Source organism: Lampetra fluviatilis, chromosome 48 (assembly GCF_964198595.1).
Source record: "Lampetra fluviatilis chromosome 48, kcLamFluv1.1, whole genome shotgun sequence".
Classification (NCBI taxonomy): Eukaryota; Metazoa; Chordata; class Hyperoartia; order Petromyzontiformes; family Petromyzontidae; genus Lampetra; species Lampetra fluviatilis.
Genome location: NC_136322.1, coordinates 1,213,336 through 1,233,309, shown reverse-complemented (window position 1 = coordinate 1,233,309; position 19,974 = coordinate 1,213,336). Strand labels below are relative to the sequence as shown.

The 19,974-nt window shown below is 47.9% G+C and overlaps 1 protein-coding gene across 1 annotated transcript; it reads left to right on the top strand.

Annotated features, from left to right (window-relative positions):
• Window positions 1-6,084: 6,084 nt before the first annotated feature.
• Window positions 6,085-17,850, top strand: LOC144948004 (apolipoprotein L3-like). The gene is made up of 2 exons (XM_078877431.1): window positions 6,085-6,509; window positions 13,800-17,850. Exons 1-2 carry the CDS (start codon window positions 6,153-6,155, stop codon window positions 14,526-14,528), a joined length of 1,086 nt encoding a protein of 361 aa, XP_078733557.1. The 5' UTR covers window positions 6,085-6,152; the 3' UTR covers window positions 14,529-17,850.
• Window positions 17,851-19,974: the final 2,124 nt, after the last annotated feature.

Sequence of the window (19,974 nt, the reverse complement as noted above, 5' to 3'; positions counted from 1 at the left end):
TGAATGCTCACTGCGGAGGAAAGGCTGCCACTCCTCTGTCGGCAGCTGGACCGGTACCGCCTGGATCTCTGTGGTATTCAGGAGAACCGGTGGTCTGGCTCTGGCTCCTGCCACCAGGCGGGGTGGACAGTCCTCTACTCGGGGCAGGAGACTGCCAAACAACAGGGAGTGGAATCTTGATTTGAAGCTTTCGTGACTGCAGGAATTTATACAGTTTGGTTCTTCGGTAAAGTCACGTAGAAATAAAAAAAATAGATCACGACGTTCGATTGTAACACAAGCAACCGTCATCAGGTGAAACAGCTACAGCAGAAAAAACTGCTGAGGCAGGAAAAATATAGCGAGAGAAGTGTATGTAAATGTAAGCTCGGAGAGAGACACATAGACATAGAGAGAGAGAGACACAGAAAGAGAGAGAGACCTACACAGATAGACATATAACTGAGAAACACAGAGAGAGAGACACACACACAGAGAGAGACACACATAGAGGGACAACCCACGTACAGAGACATACACATAGAGAGAGACACACACAGAGAGACACAAAGACATGCATAGAGAGACACACACAGAGAGACACACAGAGACACAGAGAAACAAGCCGAAAAAGATGATAAATCAACTTAGCAAACTTAGAAATGTAATGCAACTCAGAGAGTCGGCTCAAACAACAGTTAACACTTGTTAATCACGTCCTTACGAAGATTGCTAAATTTGCATCCATCTTCTCGGTTGAAGATATGTCTGAGAGAGAGAAACAAGCCTCTGTTGAAGGAGCGCAGATTACAGTGGTTCACTATACTTACTATACATCTTTATGAGCCTCTATGTATCTCTATGAATCTTTGTTTTTCTATGAGTCTCTATGTAATTATGGGTCTCTATCTCTATGAGGCTCTATGTATCTATGAGTATATATGTATCTCTACGAGTATACTCTTTGGTTCTTTCGGTAAAGGCACGTAGGTATAAAATCAAATAAATTTAATCACGACGTTTCGGGCGCAATACAAGCGTCCATCATCAGGTGGGACAATCACAGCAAGAAACAATTGCTAAAGTGGGCAAAAGGGGGCTGCTGTAACAAGAGGACATATAGGCAAGAGAAGGGGGGGGGGGGAGAGACAGGGAGGGTGGGGGTGTGGGGTAGGGAGAGCGGATGATACAAGTGAGACACAAGTACGGCAAAAAAAATGCGGGGTGGGGAGAGGAAGTGGGCGGGGCTAGGAGTGGGAGGGTTAGGAAACTGGAGATGCGGATATGAAGGCAGGCCAAAAGCAGTTATGGTTTTACCTGGTTAATAACATCTTTCCAATGATTGCTCAATCTGTATCCATATTCCCAGCTGAAGTTATGTGTATCTTTATATATCTGGATGGCTTCATGAACAAACCTTTGATAGTAGCCCGAAGGTTTGCAGAGCACCTTGGTCTCAGAAAAAACAATATCATGAGAGCCGACAACGTTATAGCAATGGTCAGCCACGGCGGAGGAATTAGTTCTGCCGTGTTTCAGATCTGCCTTGTGTTCGCGAACACGGTCCGAGACATGACGTTTCATTTCCCCAATGTAACAATCACCACAGGTGCAACTTAGTTTGTAAACTCGAGGATTTTGCATGTCAGGAATGACATACTTCACAGATGGGATTAGATCATCGATTTTGTGTACTGTACTGAATCGGACCTGGATCTTGTGTTTGTTTAAGATGTTGGAAATATTTTTGGCAACGCCTGCTATGTATGATAACATTATGGTTTTCATCGGCGTCTCAGGGGGTTGTTTCTCCATGGTTGGAGAAACAGCTTTGCGGATAATGCGGTCCGAATATCCATTCATCTTCAGGGCCTGGTGTATGTGTTCCAGTTCACTGGCTAGGTGGTGTTGGTCAGAAATGCAGTGGGCCCTATGGTATAGTGTTTTTATGAGGGAATTATTCTGTGCCGGATGGTGGTGGGAATCAGGTTTTAGATAGGAATCTGTGTGGGTGGCTTTCCTGTAGACAGTGTCCCAAGGAGCCATCAGGTCTCTTCTCAAATAAAACATCCAGGAATGGTAGCTTACCATCCTTCTCCACTTCTATGGTGAATTTGATGGATGGGTGTATGGAATTAATGTGGTTGAGAAACTGTTTCAATGCTGGCAAGCCATGTGGCCAAATAACGAAAGTGTCATCCAAATATCTCTTCCACAAGGAAGGATGTAGGGTGGAGGTCTGGATGGCATCTGTTTCAAATATCTCTATGAAAACATTCGCTATCACTGGTGATAAGGAGTAACCCATGGGGTACCTTTATTTTGTTTGTAGAAAGTACCATTCTAGGTGAAGTAAGTGTTGGTAAGGCAGTGCCTAACCAGCGTAGGAACATCAGGGTTCAGTCCATGTTGGACTAAATCTTCAATTATTGCTAAGGCTGTCAGGCACAGGAACCTTGGTGAACAGAGAAACCACATCAAAGCTGACGAGAAAATCATCTTGGGACAGTGAAATGTCCTTGATTAGAGAGACCAAGTGAGCTGAGTTATGTACTGCTGAGGTAGTCTTGCCAGTGAATGGAAGCAAGGTATCATATACAAAACGGGCCAGATTGTAAGTAGGTGAGTTGATAGTGGAAACGATGGGCCGAAGTGGAGTGCCTTCTTTATGGATCTTAGGAAGACCATACAATCTGGGTGGTCTAGTAGCAGAAGATTTTAGGGAGATTCGTTTGACTGGTTCAATTAGAGAAGTCGAACTGGTAATGATATTATTGTTTTTTGTAGTTAGGGTGTTAGTAGGATCTTTATTGATTTTGGAGTAGCTACCATCATTGAGCAGGTCCTGGATTTTGTTGTTATATGTGGTTTTATCCATGATGACAGTAGCATTGCCCTTGTCGGCCGAGAGGATGACTATGTCATCCACTTCAGCAATTGTTTCTTGCTGTGGTTGTCCCACCTGATGACGGACGCTTGTGTTGCACCCTAAAGGTCGTGATTTAATTTATTTTATTTTATACCTACGTGACTTTACTGAAAGAACCAAAGAGTATGGATACCTGCAGTCACGAAAACTTCAAATCTATCTCTATGATTCTTTGTTTTCTGTGCATCTCTATATGTCTCTGTATCTCTATGTATATCTATGGGTCTCCGTAACTTTATGAGTCTCTATGTATCTCTATGAGTCGATGTATATCTCTATGGGTATCTGTGTATCTCTCTTGGTCTCTGTATCTATATGAGATTGGCTACAATCGCACGATACTAATGTGACCTGTCAGTCACAATCGCTCAATGAGTGTTGTGTTTAAGCGAAGTGGCTCTATCACGAATATTATTCATATTATTTACTCTGTTCTTAGGCACAGCAGCCAACTCATAACACCTGGATCTGGCCTGCGACCTCCTCCTGCACCTGGCCTGGCACAACTGGCAACCAATAGACACCTGGGTCTGTCCAGTGACCTCCTTCTGCACCTAGACTGGCACAGCAGCCAACCCATAGACACCTGAGTCTGTCCAGTGACCTCCTCCTGCACCTAGCCTGGCACAGCAGCCAACCCATAGACACCTGAGTCTGTCCAGTGACCTCCTCCTGCACCTAGCCTGGCACAACAGCCAACCCATAGACACCTGGGTCTGGCCCGCGACCTCTTCTTGCACCTAGCCTGGCACAACAGCCAATCCATAGACACCTGGGTCTGGCCCGCGACCTCTTCTTGCACCTAGCTTGGCACAGCAGTCTTGGCCAGTAACAGAACTCAGGTGGCCGGGTTTATGGCAGGAGGTCACGGGGTCGCGTTATTGATTAAACGAGATGACAGGTAGATGCAAAGACAAAGATCCCCCGTATAACCTTTAACGGGCCGTTGGGGCAAAGTGCTGTGAGTGAGTAGCAGCGCACACGAGGGGGTGGGCGGCTACCATAGCGCCCGACCGCCTTTGTCTCCCCAGTAGCGATGTTTACTCCACACCACCGTACCACGTGCACACATGCAAGCTGCACGCGTGGTGGTTGTTTTTCACTTCTCTTCCTGTTTTTCACTTCCCTTCCCGCTTCTTAGAGCGCTACGATGGGAAAACCCACGAATCTCTTTGGCCTTTAGTGGGGGGGTCAAATGACGTCTGGGGGAGTGCTCACAACGCCCGACCGCCTTTGTCTCCCTAGTGGCGATGTTTACACATCGCACCAGGTACTCATTTTAGGCTGAGTCGACCTAGGGGAGGCCCATGACCGGTTCAGATAATCAAACCTGGGTCGCCAGGTTCATAGCGCATACACACACACGTACACACACGTACACATACACGTACACACACACGTACACACGTACACACACGTACACACACGTACACAAACGTAAACACACGTACACATCACATTCACAAATACCAATCACCATTCACTTTACGAAGTGGTCGTGTCACTGATGCGCTAGTGCCAGGCTAGGTGTACTTTGAGGCCGCCACTTGACGTGGGGAAGGCTCAGGTGTCATGGGTTGACTGCTGTGCCAGGCTAGCTGCAGGAGGAGGTCAGGTGACAGACAGAGCAGGTGTCATAGGTTGACTGCTGTGGCAGGCTAGGTGCAGGAGAAGGCCACATGACAGACCCAGCAGGTGGCATGGGTTGACTGCCGTGCCAGGCTAGGTGCACGAGGAGGTCAAGTGACAGAACCAGCAGGTGCCATGGGTTGACTGCTGTGCCAGGCTAGGTGCACGAGGAGGTCACATGACAGACCCAGCAGGTGCCATGGGTTGACTGCTGTGCCAGGCTAGGTGCACGAGGTCACGAGACGGACCCAGGTGTTTTATGGGTTGACAGATGGAACATTTTTGGCAATGTTGTTAGCGATCACATACAGTATTCTTTTTTTAACCATACACACTTAGACAAAGATCACCCATATAGCCTGAACCGACTTTTGGGGCAAGTACAAGTAGCACCTAACAAGGCCGGCACACACTCACGTACACACACACGTACTCACACGTACACACACACGTACACACACGTACTCACACAAGTATACACACAGGTATATACACACACGTCATACACACAGTACTCACACACACACGTACTCACACAAGTATACTCGCACACACGGTCGTACACACACGTACACACAGCCGTAAACACACACGTACTCACACACACGTCACACGTACTCACACACACAGGTACACACAGTCGTACACACATGTACAGTCGTACACACACACATACATACACACAGTCGTGTATACACAAGACAACGACGTACACACAGACGTACACACACACGGATGTACAGTACATACACACAAAGATCCCCTGTGTAGCCTGTAATAGGCTGTAGGGGACAGTGCTGTTAGCGAGCAGCACCTATGAAGGCCGGCATGGCACACGAGGCGGTGGGTCATCCAAAATCACGCGCGGCCACCTTTGTCTCTCTAGTGGCGATGGTTTTTACACACTGTACCAGGTACTCATTTGAGGCTGAGTCGACGTAGGGGAGGCCCAGGACCGGTTCAGACAATCGTCACTGAGTGTTGGCCGTGAGCGAGAATCGACCCGGGTCGCCGGGTTCGTATCGCTACACATACACGACACACAGTCTTACTCACACAGACACACACATACTCACACAGACACACACACATACTCACACAGACACACATACTCACACAGACACACACATATTCACACAGACACACATACTCACACAGACACACACAGACACACACACAGACACACACACAGACACACACCACTCAGACACACACTCACACACATACTCAGACACTCACACAGACACACATACTCACACAGACACTCACACAGACACACACATACTCACACAGACACTCACACAGACACACACATACTCACACAGACACACACACTCGCACACATACTCACACAGACACACACGCCGCCAGAACCGGTCGACCGAGTGACGCGCGCGTTCGCGCTCCCGACTCACGCGCTTCGACCCCCCCCCCCCACAGGCGAACCACCCCCGACGCCGCTGGTAGCCGCCTCGCCTGCCGCGTGTTGGGCAGGCTGCGCCACACGCCCGCTCCCCCCCCCCCCTGCGTCTCCGTCGCATTACAAACGAGGGCCAGTCACTCTCAGAGTCACTCCACCGAGTCGCTCGCTCCCTTCTCTCGCGCTCACTCCACCATGGCTTGCGCCGCCGCCGCCACGGACGAGGAGCGCGACATCTCGTGCCCCATCTGCCTGGAGATCTTCGCCCAGCCCGTGTACCTCCGCTGCGCCCACTCCTACTGCTCGGCGTGCATCGAGCGCCACTGGGACGGCGAGGCGCGCGCCAAGTCGGGCGGCTTCTCGTGCCCGCAGTGCCGCGCCTCCACCGCCGAGAGGCAGACGCCGAGCAGGAACGTGGTGCTGGCCACGCTGGTGGAGCAGTACAGCAAGAAGCCGGAGCGCCTCTCGTCGTTGTCTCTGCTGGAGGGTGCAGGAGACGCCGAGGCGGGAGATGCCATCGCGCCTGGCAGGGATTCGCGCGAGGCGCCCGCGGTGAGTGGAGATGTTAACTACGTCGCTTGGTATACGGGAGGTCGTAGGTTCGATCGCGACCCAGATGAGATGTTAACTACCTCGCCTGGTGTACAGGAGGTCGTGGGCTTGATCCCGACCCTGATGAGATGTTAACTACCTCGCCTGGTATACAGGAGGTCGTGGGTTCGATCGCGACCCTGATGAGATGTTAACTACCTCGCCTGGTTACGCAGGAGGTCGTGGGTTCGATCGCGACCCTGATGGGATGTTAATTACCTCGCCAGGTGTACAGGAGGTCGTGGGTTCGATCCCGACCCTGATGAGATGTTAACTACCTCGCCTGGTGTACAGGAGGTTGTGGGTTCGATCGCGACCCTGATGAGATGTTAACTACCTCGCCTGCTGTACAGGAGGTCGTGGGTTCGATCGCGACCCTGATGAGATGTTAACTACCTCGCCTGGTTACGCAGGAGGTCGTGGGTTCGATCGCGACCCTGATGGGATGTTAATTACCTCGCCTGGTGTACAGGAGGTCGTGGGTTCGATCCCGACCCTGATGAGATGTTAACTACCTCGCCTGGTGTACAGGAGGTTGTGGGTTCGATCCTGACCCTGAACGACACCTGTTTTATATATTTTGACTTTTCATGTATCTCTCTCTCCCCAAGGGTGGCGTCGTTATTTTCTGGATCCTCCGGTTTATCCCCTCCACATTCAGAATGAACAACATCCGTTCAGAGTAGTTTGGCTGCTATGCATGTGCACGTGATGAGCCCACTTCGTTGAGCTATCATTCGTGATGGCCAGGTCGTTTCTGAAAAAAATAGCTACGTAGCTCAGTGGGGGGCCTTACCGGGCAAAATAAGAACGGTGAAGTTCAGTGTCCGAAGTTGACTTTTCCGCTTCCGACCCTGAGGTCGATTGACGTCTCTGCACGCGTCTTGTGTCGGTGTGCGTGTGGTCCAGGCCCGGGCTGGGGAGCGGTAGTGTAGCGGTCAGCACTGCGCTACGATCGTCTGAACCGGTCCTGGGCCTCCCCTAGGTCTCCCCTAGGTCGACTCAGCCTCAAAAGAGTGACCTGGTGCGGTGTGTAAACATCGCCACTGGGGAGACAAAGGCGGTCGGGCGTGGTGCTGGCCACCCACCCTCTCGTGTGCCGTTCCGGTCTTCATAGGTGCTGCTCGCTAACAGCACTTGCCCCTACAGTCTCAGGGAGGCTATAAAAAGGGTTTATCTCCCCCCCATCCCCACTGTTTTGCTGCACACATCGCAGCGTTTAAACTTCAGCGTACTGTCCACTTACTCTTAAGAGACACTTAAGCAGGCGGAGGTGGGTTGAGTATATGCAGGGGTGTGAGCGTGTGTGTGTGGAGGGGTGTGAGCGTGTGTGTGTGTGCAGGGGTGTGAGCGTGTGTGTGTAGGGGTGTGTGTGTGCGCAGGGGTGTGTGTGTTTGTGTGTGTGCGTATAATGGGGAACTGCAATGTAGCGCGGTTCGCACGCTGCGCTACGAACTCGGAGACCAGAGTTCGATTCCCGCTCACGGCCAACACCCAGTGACGATTATCTGAACCGGTCCTGAGCCTCCCCTAGGTCAACTCAGCCTCAAATGTGTACCTGGTGCGGTGTGTTAGTAAACATCGCCACTGGGGAGACAAAGGTGGCCGGGCGTGGTGCTGGCCACCCACCCCCTCGTGTGTCGTGCCGGCCTCCATAGGTGCTCGCTAGCAGCACTTGCCCCTACAGTCTGTTGAGGCTTTACGGGCGATGTTTATTTTATCTTTGTTGTGCAATGGGGGCGGTTGTGGGGAGAGGGGGAGGAGCGTGCTTTTGACCAGCTGCAGTTTGGCAACCGAGGTCTCCGAATCAGTCGAGCGGCATTATCTTTTCATTAGCTGTCCAACGCTTTGTGGCTCTGTTGCTCCACACGCCAGGTCTCATCTGTCGGAGTTATGCCCTCCCTCCACTATGCTGGTGAAACGTGGAGCCTTTTTTAAAGGAGGAACATCTGTGCCGGTCAAAAAACATTCAGGCTTGTCCTGCCTACGATCCGTCCTGGGTATTAAACACGCTTTTTTGTGTGAGGAGCTTACAGATCTTTGAAATATCTGGACACAGTACCATCGGTGAGATCCTCCAGCAGGCAAGACTGCGTTGGCTGGGTCATGGAGCCCACATGCCCATCCAACGCATGCCTAAACAGCTTCTGTTCGGCCGGATAGAGGGGGCTAAAGGAGCACGGCACGGGCTGGAGAAGAGATCGAACTTTTGAGTGATTGGGTGGGTGAGTGGCATGGGCTCGAGAAGAGATGGGGCTGGTGGCTGAGTGAGTGGGTGAGTGACATGGGCTAGAAAAGAGATGGAGCTAATGGGTGAGTATGTGAGTTTGTGAGTGGGTGAGTGGCATGGGCTAGATAATAGATGGAGCTTTTGGGTGGGTTTGTGGCTGAGTGGCATGGGCTACAGAAGATATGGGACTGATGGGCCAGTGGGTGAGTTAGTGAGTGGGTGGGTAAGTGGGTGAGTGGCATGGGCTAGAGAAGAGATGGAGCTGATGGGTGAGTGGGTGAGTTTGTGAATGGGTGCATTATTGGCACGGACTACAGAATATATTAAGCTGATGTGGTACAGGAGGATGTGGAACCGAGTGGACTTGCTGATAACATTACTAGCGGTGTCAAAATCGCCCTCTGAGGTGGAGGATGTTCTTGAAGGACGCTGCTGGGCAGTTGGAGGGAGTCGACAAGTTTGCCAGGCAGTGCGCTAACCGCTGCGCCACCACTCCACCCCTCTCTCTCCTTACGTGAAGCCGCTCGTTCATAGTACTCTCCGAATGTCGATGTAGCCAAGGCACAGCCCCAAATTATTTTGTGCATTTTTTGTCATTGGTTCTATTTCCCAGTCATTAATTTTAACCGTGCCCTTAAAGCATTGCTCTCTCTCTCTCATATATCCCTGTATTTATAAACAATAGTGTCAACGCACATTTTACACTTTCCTAGCTAAACAATCATAATAATATAATCGTTTCCACGGCCAGGTACGAACCAGTCGCTTCCGAATGTCACGTGAGCGCCCCCTAGTGTCGGCCATCTATTAATGCGGACAGGGAATCTCGCGAAGGTGCAGCAACCACCACATCAGAGATGCGGGGAAGGACAACAAACTATGGGTCTATGTACGAGTCTATGGGTCTCTGTGTGAGTCTATGTACTTATGTATGTTGAACTAATTTTGCACTACCGTACGTAGCCAACCGTGCTAGTCGGAGGAGTTGGGGAAGGACAACAAACTAAACACAAAAAGCAATTCTGAAGAAATAAGTTATCACTGTAGTATAGTGGTGTAGTATATAGTGTGGTATATAGTAGTGTAGTGTATCGTGTACTTTATAGTAGTGTAATATGTAGTACTGTAGTGAATAGTGTAGTGTACATAGTGTAGTTTATAGTAGTGTAGTATACAGTATTGTAGTGTATAGTGTAGTTTATAGTGTATATTAGTGGAGTATATACTAGTGTGTATTTATGTTGGACTTCTTTCGCACCGTGCGGGTAAACATGCAGGTTACAGATGATAAGTGAAGTGGCGCATTCGTTAGGGGTTAGCACAGTCTAACGTAAAGACCGTTTTGAACCAAGCAGACAAAATGACGGCTTCTATGCAGAAACCCGTTTCCTCTTGTACTCCCATCTTTGAAGTCCTGGAACGCACTAAAAGGCCACAATTGGCCGCCAGTGGCCAGCGGACCTTGTAATGAAGAACACTGCCCTCACTCCAGGTATCTGCTAAGTGGTCGTGGTGCTTTGTTTGAGTGGTTCACTCAGCTCCCTTTGTCCTTACCCTAGAAGCTTACTTCGCCCTATTGCTAGCCATCATGGCACAATATTCGGTGTACGAGGCGCTGACCAGGAGGAACAACGTCATTTGTTTCCTTGCGGTAGTAATATGTTATCTCTCTCGCCTGGTATCCAGGATGTCGTGGGTTCGATTCCGACCCCGATGCCTGCTGTATATTTGGAGTTTCTGTGTTCTCTTCTTGGTAGCGTGGATTTTTCTCCCTGAGTCCTCCACTTTTCATAGAGAGCCTGCAGAATGGTGAACTGCCGCAGAGCTGCACGAGGGCAAGAAGGATGGTTTGCACCTCATTAAGAACTGACGGCCTGTGTCCCTCTTTTGCACAGACTAAGATCTTATCCAAGGATCTGGCGAATCGTGTTTGAGTCAGCAATTGGGCAGCTGGTCCAGTCTGAGCAAATCGTCTCAGGCTGATGCGTATATGACAACAATGTACGCACACATCAAGAACGCAATCACTCTTGCCGAGAAGGGTGGACCTTGAGTCGTCAGAGTTTCTCCTCCTAGACCAGCAGAAAGTATTTGACTGAGTCGGACAGGAACAGTTAAAACAAACCACTAGTCATTTGGGTTTGGCAGGGGTTCGTTGCTCACGACAGGCTTCCATATGCGGGCACATCCAGCCTCCTGAAGGTTAACCGGCAGCTCAGCGCTCCTTTCTCTATGACGAGGGCAGTGAGGTGAGGCTGTCTTCTATTGGGGCTGTTGTACAGCTCAGACGTCGTCCGGCTTCAGGCTTCCCAGTGCAGAACACGCGCTTATTAAGGTATTGGCTTACAAGGACAATGTCTGCATGGTTATTAACCCTTTCGCCAATCCGAAACGATTGCTGGAAATTTCAAGGTGGGTGTCCCATTCACCGCCGAATCTCAACGCACATGCGTTAGTTTTATTTAGAGATGGCATAGAGCTGCTATTTTTAAAGACATTGCACTCACCGCAGAGAACCGTAGCGACACTCTACGATAGCTGGCGCCAAACTGAGCCACACGCCTTCCCACGTTGCCTTATAGAAGCCTCGGTACTGATGGAAATATTTTATTTTTTCTTATGATTTTGTTCCGATGACATACGTGCATGTCATCAGTTTCCCGTTCCGATGACCTAAATGTACTTACACGAACATCATTGGAACGGAAAAGGCTTATTGATGCACAGGACTTGTCCGCTCTGCGCGAAGCAGTAGATCTGTATGAGAGCACCCTCCTCTGCACGGGTAAGCTAGGGAGCAAAAATCAAGGCGCTCTACTTGGGGTCACGGTGCGTGGTGTGGTCTTTGTCTCTCTCCCAGGTGGGGTTGGTTGGGAGATGGACGGTGTAAACAGCCGCAGCGTCCATTTGGGGAAATCACTCGTCATGGGAAACAGAAAAATCTGGGAAGATGCATTTGAGAAGAGCGAGCTCCAATTGCGGCCCTGGGCATGACTCCCCACCTTGGATGTCATTTGAGAGGGGCGAGTGCTCGTTATTCATAACTTGCCAGCATCCAAGCTGGGGCATAAAGTTGTAGTCCTTCAGCCTCCTGCTTGACACGTGCATTTATTTGGTTATAACAGTTTTCTTCGTTGTGTCTCCTGTTCAATATTCTGCACAGGCCACTGCTTATGGTTTTGGTGTAGTGTGTTGTACGGAGGCACCCACTGGAGTTGGAGGCAACACGCTTATTTAATAACTCCCCGACAGGGTAACTTAACTAAATGTACACTGATTCTACTGCTAAGTTATAGCTACACAGTTAACTATGTGAGTAGCGGGTTAACTACACGAACGGGTCAGTCAGCCTACACGCTGCCTGACCCACGATGCTGAGTGAAGACTGAAGACGACGAGACGCAGCACAAAGGGTTGATTCCAGAGACGAGCCTAGAATGCTCTCGGGACTGCCCCATTACGCTCCTGTGACCTTTCCCAAAGGATCTCGAGGGAGCGTCACGTGTCCCTCAAGCCCCCCTCGGGCCCCCCTCATTACCCTGTCCTGGTCACGTGCCCTCTCGGGTTCACCCAGACTACCATGTCCTTTCTCAGGCCGCTACCAGGACTATGTCCCCGAGGGCCCGTTCGCATACCATATTTACTCTGTCCCCAGACAGAGGTTCCAGACGCACAGTAGCACTCTTATGACAGTGCCTGGCGCTCCCACTATAGTGACACCCTTAACATCACTACATTGGCATTGCCAAATCTTGATATTGTCAATTGTGGTTCTGCAGGGCATCTCAGGCAGATGATACATGGTTTGATTATCTTAATAAGCACATAGGTCGGTTGTGTAGAAGCCCCCCATGATTTTACAAGAGAGCTGCATCTGCTGAGACCCACTCTCTTCAGTCTGTTTAGGCTCTGTCATGTGTGCGCCATTTGGAATTGGGGGGTGATTACTCGCTGGCTCCATTCAGTAGCTTTGTCGCTTGATTTTTCCCATTCTTTTTTGCCAAAGGGCAATTCTGGCAGATTCCGGTGATGTGGTTACACACACGCTGAACACTGTAAGGTGCGCGTGAACCCACTGTGCACCAATCTAAATGGTGTAAGTTGCTGCTCATGCAAGTGCTTTGCTCCTGGGCAGCAATAACCTCGGATTTGAAATACAGGAATCTCTCGCCAACTGCAGATGTTTCAACTGCGGTTTCATGTTTATACGGTTTATTATTTTGTATACCAACCGCAGCCTGGAAATTTGAGTATCCACGGATAAGCATGGTGTTAAGGAAGTCACATGACATGTGTTATGTCATTGCATTACAGCATGACATCATTGCATGGCGTGTCGTCATTCTATGAATAACAACCCGTGGCGCTGCTTAGCTGATCAGCTGTCTCTGTTTTGTTGTACATACTGTACTCTAATTCTTGCAGCGCATAGACCACTTTGCATCACAACCGCATTCACATAAATGTTGCCCTTGATCATGGACCCGAAGCATGCAGTGAGTGGTAAAGGTGTTAAAAAGGCTAAGGGAGCAAGAAAATGTTAGAGGTTTCCAGAGTAAAGTGGTAGTGTTAGATAGGTTTGTACGCAGTGAGAGCATTGCGTCTGTGGCCCGGAGGAAGAGTGGAAGGGTGGGCTGAGGCCCTCCTAATAACCAACCCTTCACCCATCATCTTATTGTCATCATCATCGTCGTTAAATATTGAACGTATGTAAAGTTAAAGTAATGTTTATTTTTCTTTTTATGATGTTTTATTATATTATACTTTTATTTGGTGTTTAGTTAATGAAACGGTAAGTTAGTTAAGCTCTGACGAGTCTGACTGCAGCCATTGTTCCCCTAACCCCCTATTTCCCATAAGCCTTTAGTCTCGCCCATTGCGGTTTTGCCAACCATAGGGGTTTTCATGAACCTATCCCCTACGGTTGGTGAGGGATTGCTGTAGCAAAAAATCAACTCTTCCCCCCCACCCCATCTCTCTCCCCCCTCCCTCCACCTGTCACATCATCCTAACAACAACAGAGTGACTATGAATCGGCCCGCAACAAGCTTCAGGATATCTACCCGGAATGGACAGAGAAGCGGGAGGCAACCATTGAGAACCTGCAGGGGATGGTGCAGGCGATACGCGAACGGCAGAAGAACGTCAACATCGCCAAGGTGACCGGCAGCGCCACAGGCATCGTCGGTGGCGTCTTGTCCATTGTCGGCCTGGCCCTCATCCCCGTCACCTTTGGCGCGTCCCTGGGCCTCATCATCAGTGGTGCTGCCATGGGAGTGGCCGGGGGGATCACGGGCGCCGGAGCTTCGATCGCCCTCACCGTCCTCAACAGGATGGACAGCACCGAGGCGCAGGAGCTCCTGACGCAGGACACGGAGCTCAGCGTCAGGTTGCACGAGGCCATGGTGAGACTCAATAGGGCGGCAGCGGGCAGCAGTGAGGGCGTGAGTCCCGGGAGCTTGAACCTGCCTCAGGTGGCGAAGAACATCACACAGATCAGCATTGCGGCAGCCACGGTGGCGGAGGACGTGGCGGTAGGGGCGCTGAGGGGCACGGCCGGGGCTGCGCTGCGAGTAACAGGCTTTGTGCTGAGCAGCGTCTTCCTGGTGGTGGACCTCGCGAGCGTGGTACACTCCAGCCTACACCTGAGCAACGGCAGCCCCTCTGAGGTTGCCGATCAGCTGCAGGAGGTCGTGGACTCGCTCCAGGGTCATTTGGACCAGATGCACAAACTCTACTACGAGCTGTGAGGCCACCCACACTGGCATCTCCAGAGTGTACTGCACAACTTGCGTGGCGTACGTAATATATGATTGTGACGATGACAGTTTGGTGACCGTAATTACAATCTGCTCTCGTATAATGCGATGGTAGTTGTTCCTGAAGAACACCACTTTATGGAAAAAATCGCGTTATAATAAATAATATATAATATTTGGTAAAGCAGAGTCCACAATAACACGTGAGATTATGCGTACGCAGGCTGAACACAACACCGAGGGGTGGTGGGTAGCATCTAGAAGCATCCACAACAGCAACCCGATGCCTTGTGCGATGCTACTCTGAGGCAGCCGTACAACCACTACTCGTACTCGCACTACGCAGTTCAGTTCACTCAATCGCATTATAACGAATTCACATTCGCATTATAAAACATTTGTTCCCTAATACATTCATTTTATATTCAATTCGCGTCATGCAAACACGTGTTATATGAGAATAGACTGTATATGATGATTGTGATGACAGTTGGGTAACTGTCGTCAGTATTTCTCCTACTGCTGCTAGAACGTGCGGTAAACTACATCCCTTGTTGTCAATCCAATGCTGGGATGAGTGTCTCACCATACTACGAGGGTCTATTAACTATAACCACAGTAGACTCTCGATTATCCGAGTGCCATTTATCTGATTTATGGATTAACCGCACACCTCAGATTTTGACATTTATTAATAATTCATGGATTTTCCCTTAAGCCCAAATTAATAATAATCAAATTATTATAGTTATTATAAATGTTAATTACAAGTCACGTGCTTAAACCGAACAAATATGTTAATCCAAAAACCACGTGATCGCCTCTACAGTACAGTAGTTTCAAATCTTTTCAACAGTGGGCAGAGTTTGATTGATGTTGATTGGCATGGCTCTGCTGTTCACCTAGTGGGCCGAATCTTCTGCTGGGCAGGACCAGGAAAGTCTTATCACTGAACACTCGTATCATCGATCATTAGTATTCATTCTTAATTTATACCAATATACGTAGTTTTTGTCATGGAGATCTGCGGAAAATTGATACTTTAAAATTATTCACGATTTTTAATGATCTACGGCCATCCTCCCCGTCATTAGCGCAGATAAGTGAATCTACTGTAACATTTTTTATTTTACCGGGGAAGACCCACTCACCTGGCCACAAATGATAGCTCAGCAAAGTGGCTTATCATGTGGGAATTTATAGCAGCCAAACACTCTGAAACGCATGTTTTTGAATATGGAGGGAATAACCGGAGGACCCGGAGATAAATCCATGTGACCACGGGGAGAACATGCAAACTCCATGTATACAGGCGTCGGGGGTCCGGTTTGAACTAATGAACTCCTGCATACCAGGCGAGATGGCTAACATATCTCCACCGTAGCACCCTTGGGAGTGGTGGTGTAGCTAATTAATCGTTCCTTACTGTGTGACATAGACGACAACGGTTTGGCTTCCTTCCGCAGTGGGGAAAAAAATAAACTAGCCCGATGATACGTGAGCCGCATGGTAACTGCCGTATGGTAACCTGGTATGTGGCCTCGCTTGCCCTTCAGTGTTAGCACGCACAAGGCAATTGATTACCGAATATGCTCAAGCCAACAGATTAATCGTAGACAATTTGATGCTGAGCAATCGGCTCCGATCGATAACAGTAACGACCAACCAATCGCCGGTGGCAACATTTTCTTTCCGAAAAATGGGAGAAAAAGATAAATTATATGCACAGCAGGAAAGACAGGCGGTCTCTGGTTTACAATGATCCAATACACGGACGATCTATTTACAATGCATAAACTTGATTTTAGGATGCACCTTCCAAAACGACTCCTAACACATTTGAAGAGAGTCGGTCTGGTTTACGGTATGCATTGGCACGTGGATCTTTTGGATTTTTTTGTGGATATTTATCTATTCAATCCTGTTACTGATGGCTGATGAAAGAAAACACACATCGGCCCAGTGATCTTTCTACTTTTTCTACTGTCTATGGGAAATAGGGTCCGATTTACGACGGGGTTTTGAGGAACGCATTGTGTCATAAAAGTGGCAATCCACCTGGAAAGGTTTTCAGAGTCAGACTTTGCAATAGTGACCATTGGCAATTGTATTGTGCCGATGAGTCCTAATACAGATGAACATGCTACCACAGTTGCATATCACTTCTACCTCTCAGTTAGTCACATTGGCTCATTCATTTTGATGGTGACCTAAGAAAAGATTACTACAATGCTGTTCTTCAGGAAATGTTGACGATTATTACATTATGCGCAAGGGTTGAGTGCGTTTTACACTTTTGTGTTTAAAACACATGGTATAAACCTACAATTAAGGCTTTTTAAACCAAATCCTATGAATCATAAACATGTCTGTTAATATATTGAGCTTTCCAAGAGCATATAGCAATAAAATAATATTTTTTGTCAAATTTTTATGGACCTCTGATCGATTCCCTGTGATAGTCATGGACAATTGCTATCTGAACCCGGTACCTTACTTGTCTTAAGCTCTCGCACACGCGAGGCGATTGATGACAGAGTCTACTCGAGCCGACAGATTAATCGTAGACTATTGGATACTGATCAATCGGCTTCGATCGTCAGAGAAAATGAACAACCAATAACCGGAAACAAATTTTTAAGGAAAAAAAAAGAACAAATTTAAATAAAACATCTCGTACATTTGTGTGCTTGAGTGACAGTAGCATTTCTAACTTTTAAGCCCCAAAATACAAGTTGAAGAAAGAGCACAATTTATGATAAATTATCCACAATACAGGTTTGTTGGGTTAAATCGCGTAAATATATTAATGTGTCGTTAAACCCTCCACCACCTGACTGCCAATTAGTAAGGTTTGTCACAAACAGAACAACATGTTGTGGCTTTGCTCTCAAACACAGCGGTGTGCTGTACAAGTAACGAACTGGAATGTTTTGTTTACGTGACAAACTTTACTAATTGGCTATGTCGGGTGGTGGCAGGTTTAACGACACATTTATATATTTATGCGATCTAACCCGAAAAAAACCTGGTTTATGGATGATATTGGTCGCGAAAGCCTACAGGATCCTCCCAAAACTCAATGGTGATCACAGATGCTCATCATATCTTACAACCTTGAACATACATACTATTTAAAAAAACATTTAACAAATAACATTTTAACATCGAACATAAAACATCTGTAGTACCTCTTAAATTCCGTAGTCCCTAATTATACTGTATAAACGAAACAATGTCACAGGCGTTGATTGTAAATACTCTAACGCGTGGCTCAACTGCGTGGCAGGACCGGTTCAGATATCACATGCCAATGATATTAGCCGTAACCGGGAATCGAACTCAAGTCGGCGAGGGAATGCAATGAATAAACAAAAAAATACACAAGCAAAACCTCTGTGTGTGGATGTTTGTGCATTTGATAGTATACTTTACACCCATACAAGCTGTGCAAATTCCTATACAAGTGTCTACACCAATCTGCTCCACGCCATCTGGTGGACATGTGGTGTGTGCCTGTACATCCACTCATCCATCCACTCATCCACATGTGGTTTGTGCCAGTACACCCACTCACTCATCCACCCACTAATGATCAACCCACTTATCCACTCAACCACCCACCTACTCCTCTCCCCACCCACTCAAATGTGGTGTGCCTGTGCACCTCGCTGTCAATCGTCACCATCTTCATTCGGCAGCTCATGGTGACCTAATCATCATCTTACTTTTAAATGTAATTTTTGTCTGTCTGTGTGTGTGCGCACGCTTGTTTAATTCGTAGTTTCGTGGTAATGAACTGAATGTGGAGGGGTTACCAGCCCCTCCCAACCGTCCAGAGCCCCCGTTTAGCCGCTGTGGTGGTCACAGATGCCATGAAGGGAGAGGCCAATGGGCATTGCCCCTCCCCCCACAGCACTGTCCACGACAGAGTTCCCCGTCCGGCACCGCGAGGAGGTAGGGGGTTGTTTTGTCGGACACTTCACGTGGCCTCAAGGTGCAAATGGCCTGGCACAAGCGTCGTGGTGATGTCACCGCCACTTAGTGGCGAATGGCGGTTGTTGTGCGCACGCTTGCGAGGGATTTGGCTCTCAAATGGTAGGGTTTACGTAAAAAGTAAAAAAGGCAGGTACCACGCCGTAAGCCCTGCAGTGAGTAAGTGCTATTCCCTTTTCCCATACGTAAACTTTTAAGTACTTTATTTATCGATTTTGTGCAGTTTTCGTTAATAGATTTATTAAATAGCGTGCGATCAACCATACCAACTCACACGCCTTCGCTGGGGGGGATGGCCCCTATCAAGTCACACGCATTCCGTGGGAATGAGGGGGACATTTTGTTTTATGCTTTAAAAATTCAATCAAAATACACATAACGCTTAAGGTTAATTCTTCACAGTGTGATGTCCTCTTCTCCCCCCCCCCCCCCACCCCGATGCGTGAAGTTACTACTATAGAGTCTGTAGATATTAATTTTATAGCGCTTAGATAATATTATTGTAGCGCGGACGGGGGGATGGTGGGGGGGTGGGGTAGCGGCCCAGCCCCCAGCCTGCCAAGGTGCCACCTCGGCCGGCTGGGCAATCTAGGTGAGGCCGGGGGCTCTGCACGGGTCTAGGCCTCACCACGGCAATGTTAAGTACAATTTTCTTGCTTCTTTTGCTAAACTCACGTTGATAGAAACCTATTATTTAAATAATCACCTTGCTTATATTACATCAATAATGTTTGTGTGCAGATAACTAATATTTATATCCCTTGCTTCTTTCACTAAACTCATGTAAATAGAAACCTATAATTTTTATAATCACCTGGGAAATATTAAAATATTTTTGTTTGTGTGCTAACATACTCTTAGGTTTTTTTGGTAAAGTCACGTAGGTAAAAATAAATAATAAATAATAGAAATAATAGAAATAATAATAAAAATAAAAAATAACCAGTGGTTACAGTAATTCTAGCTGTGACGGTCCCACCTGATGACAAGAGACTTGTGTTGCCTCCGAAACGTCGTGATTTATAATTTTTATTTCTATTATTATTTCTATTATTTTTATTATTTATTTTTACCTACGTGACTTTACCGAAAAAACCTAAGAGTATGAATCCATGCAGTCACGAAAGCTTCAAATCTAGAATGTGTGCTAACAACCAATATTTCAAACTTTACTTGGTCAATATGAATATATTTATTATTGTGTCTAAGTCCTTGTGCGAGTCCCTGTGCATGTCTGCCACCATGTGTGTGTGTCTACGTCTGTGTGTGTCTGTGTGTCAATCGATGTGTGTGTGTTAGTCAATGTGTGTGCATGGTGTGTGTACACAACCAATTAACTATTAGGTTACTAGATTTTTTTATAATAATGTAATAAAGGTCGTTGAAGCGACTTCTGGAATCCGGTCTTTATTCGTCTTTCATTACAACACTCCTTCATGCT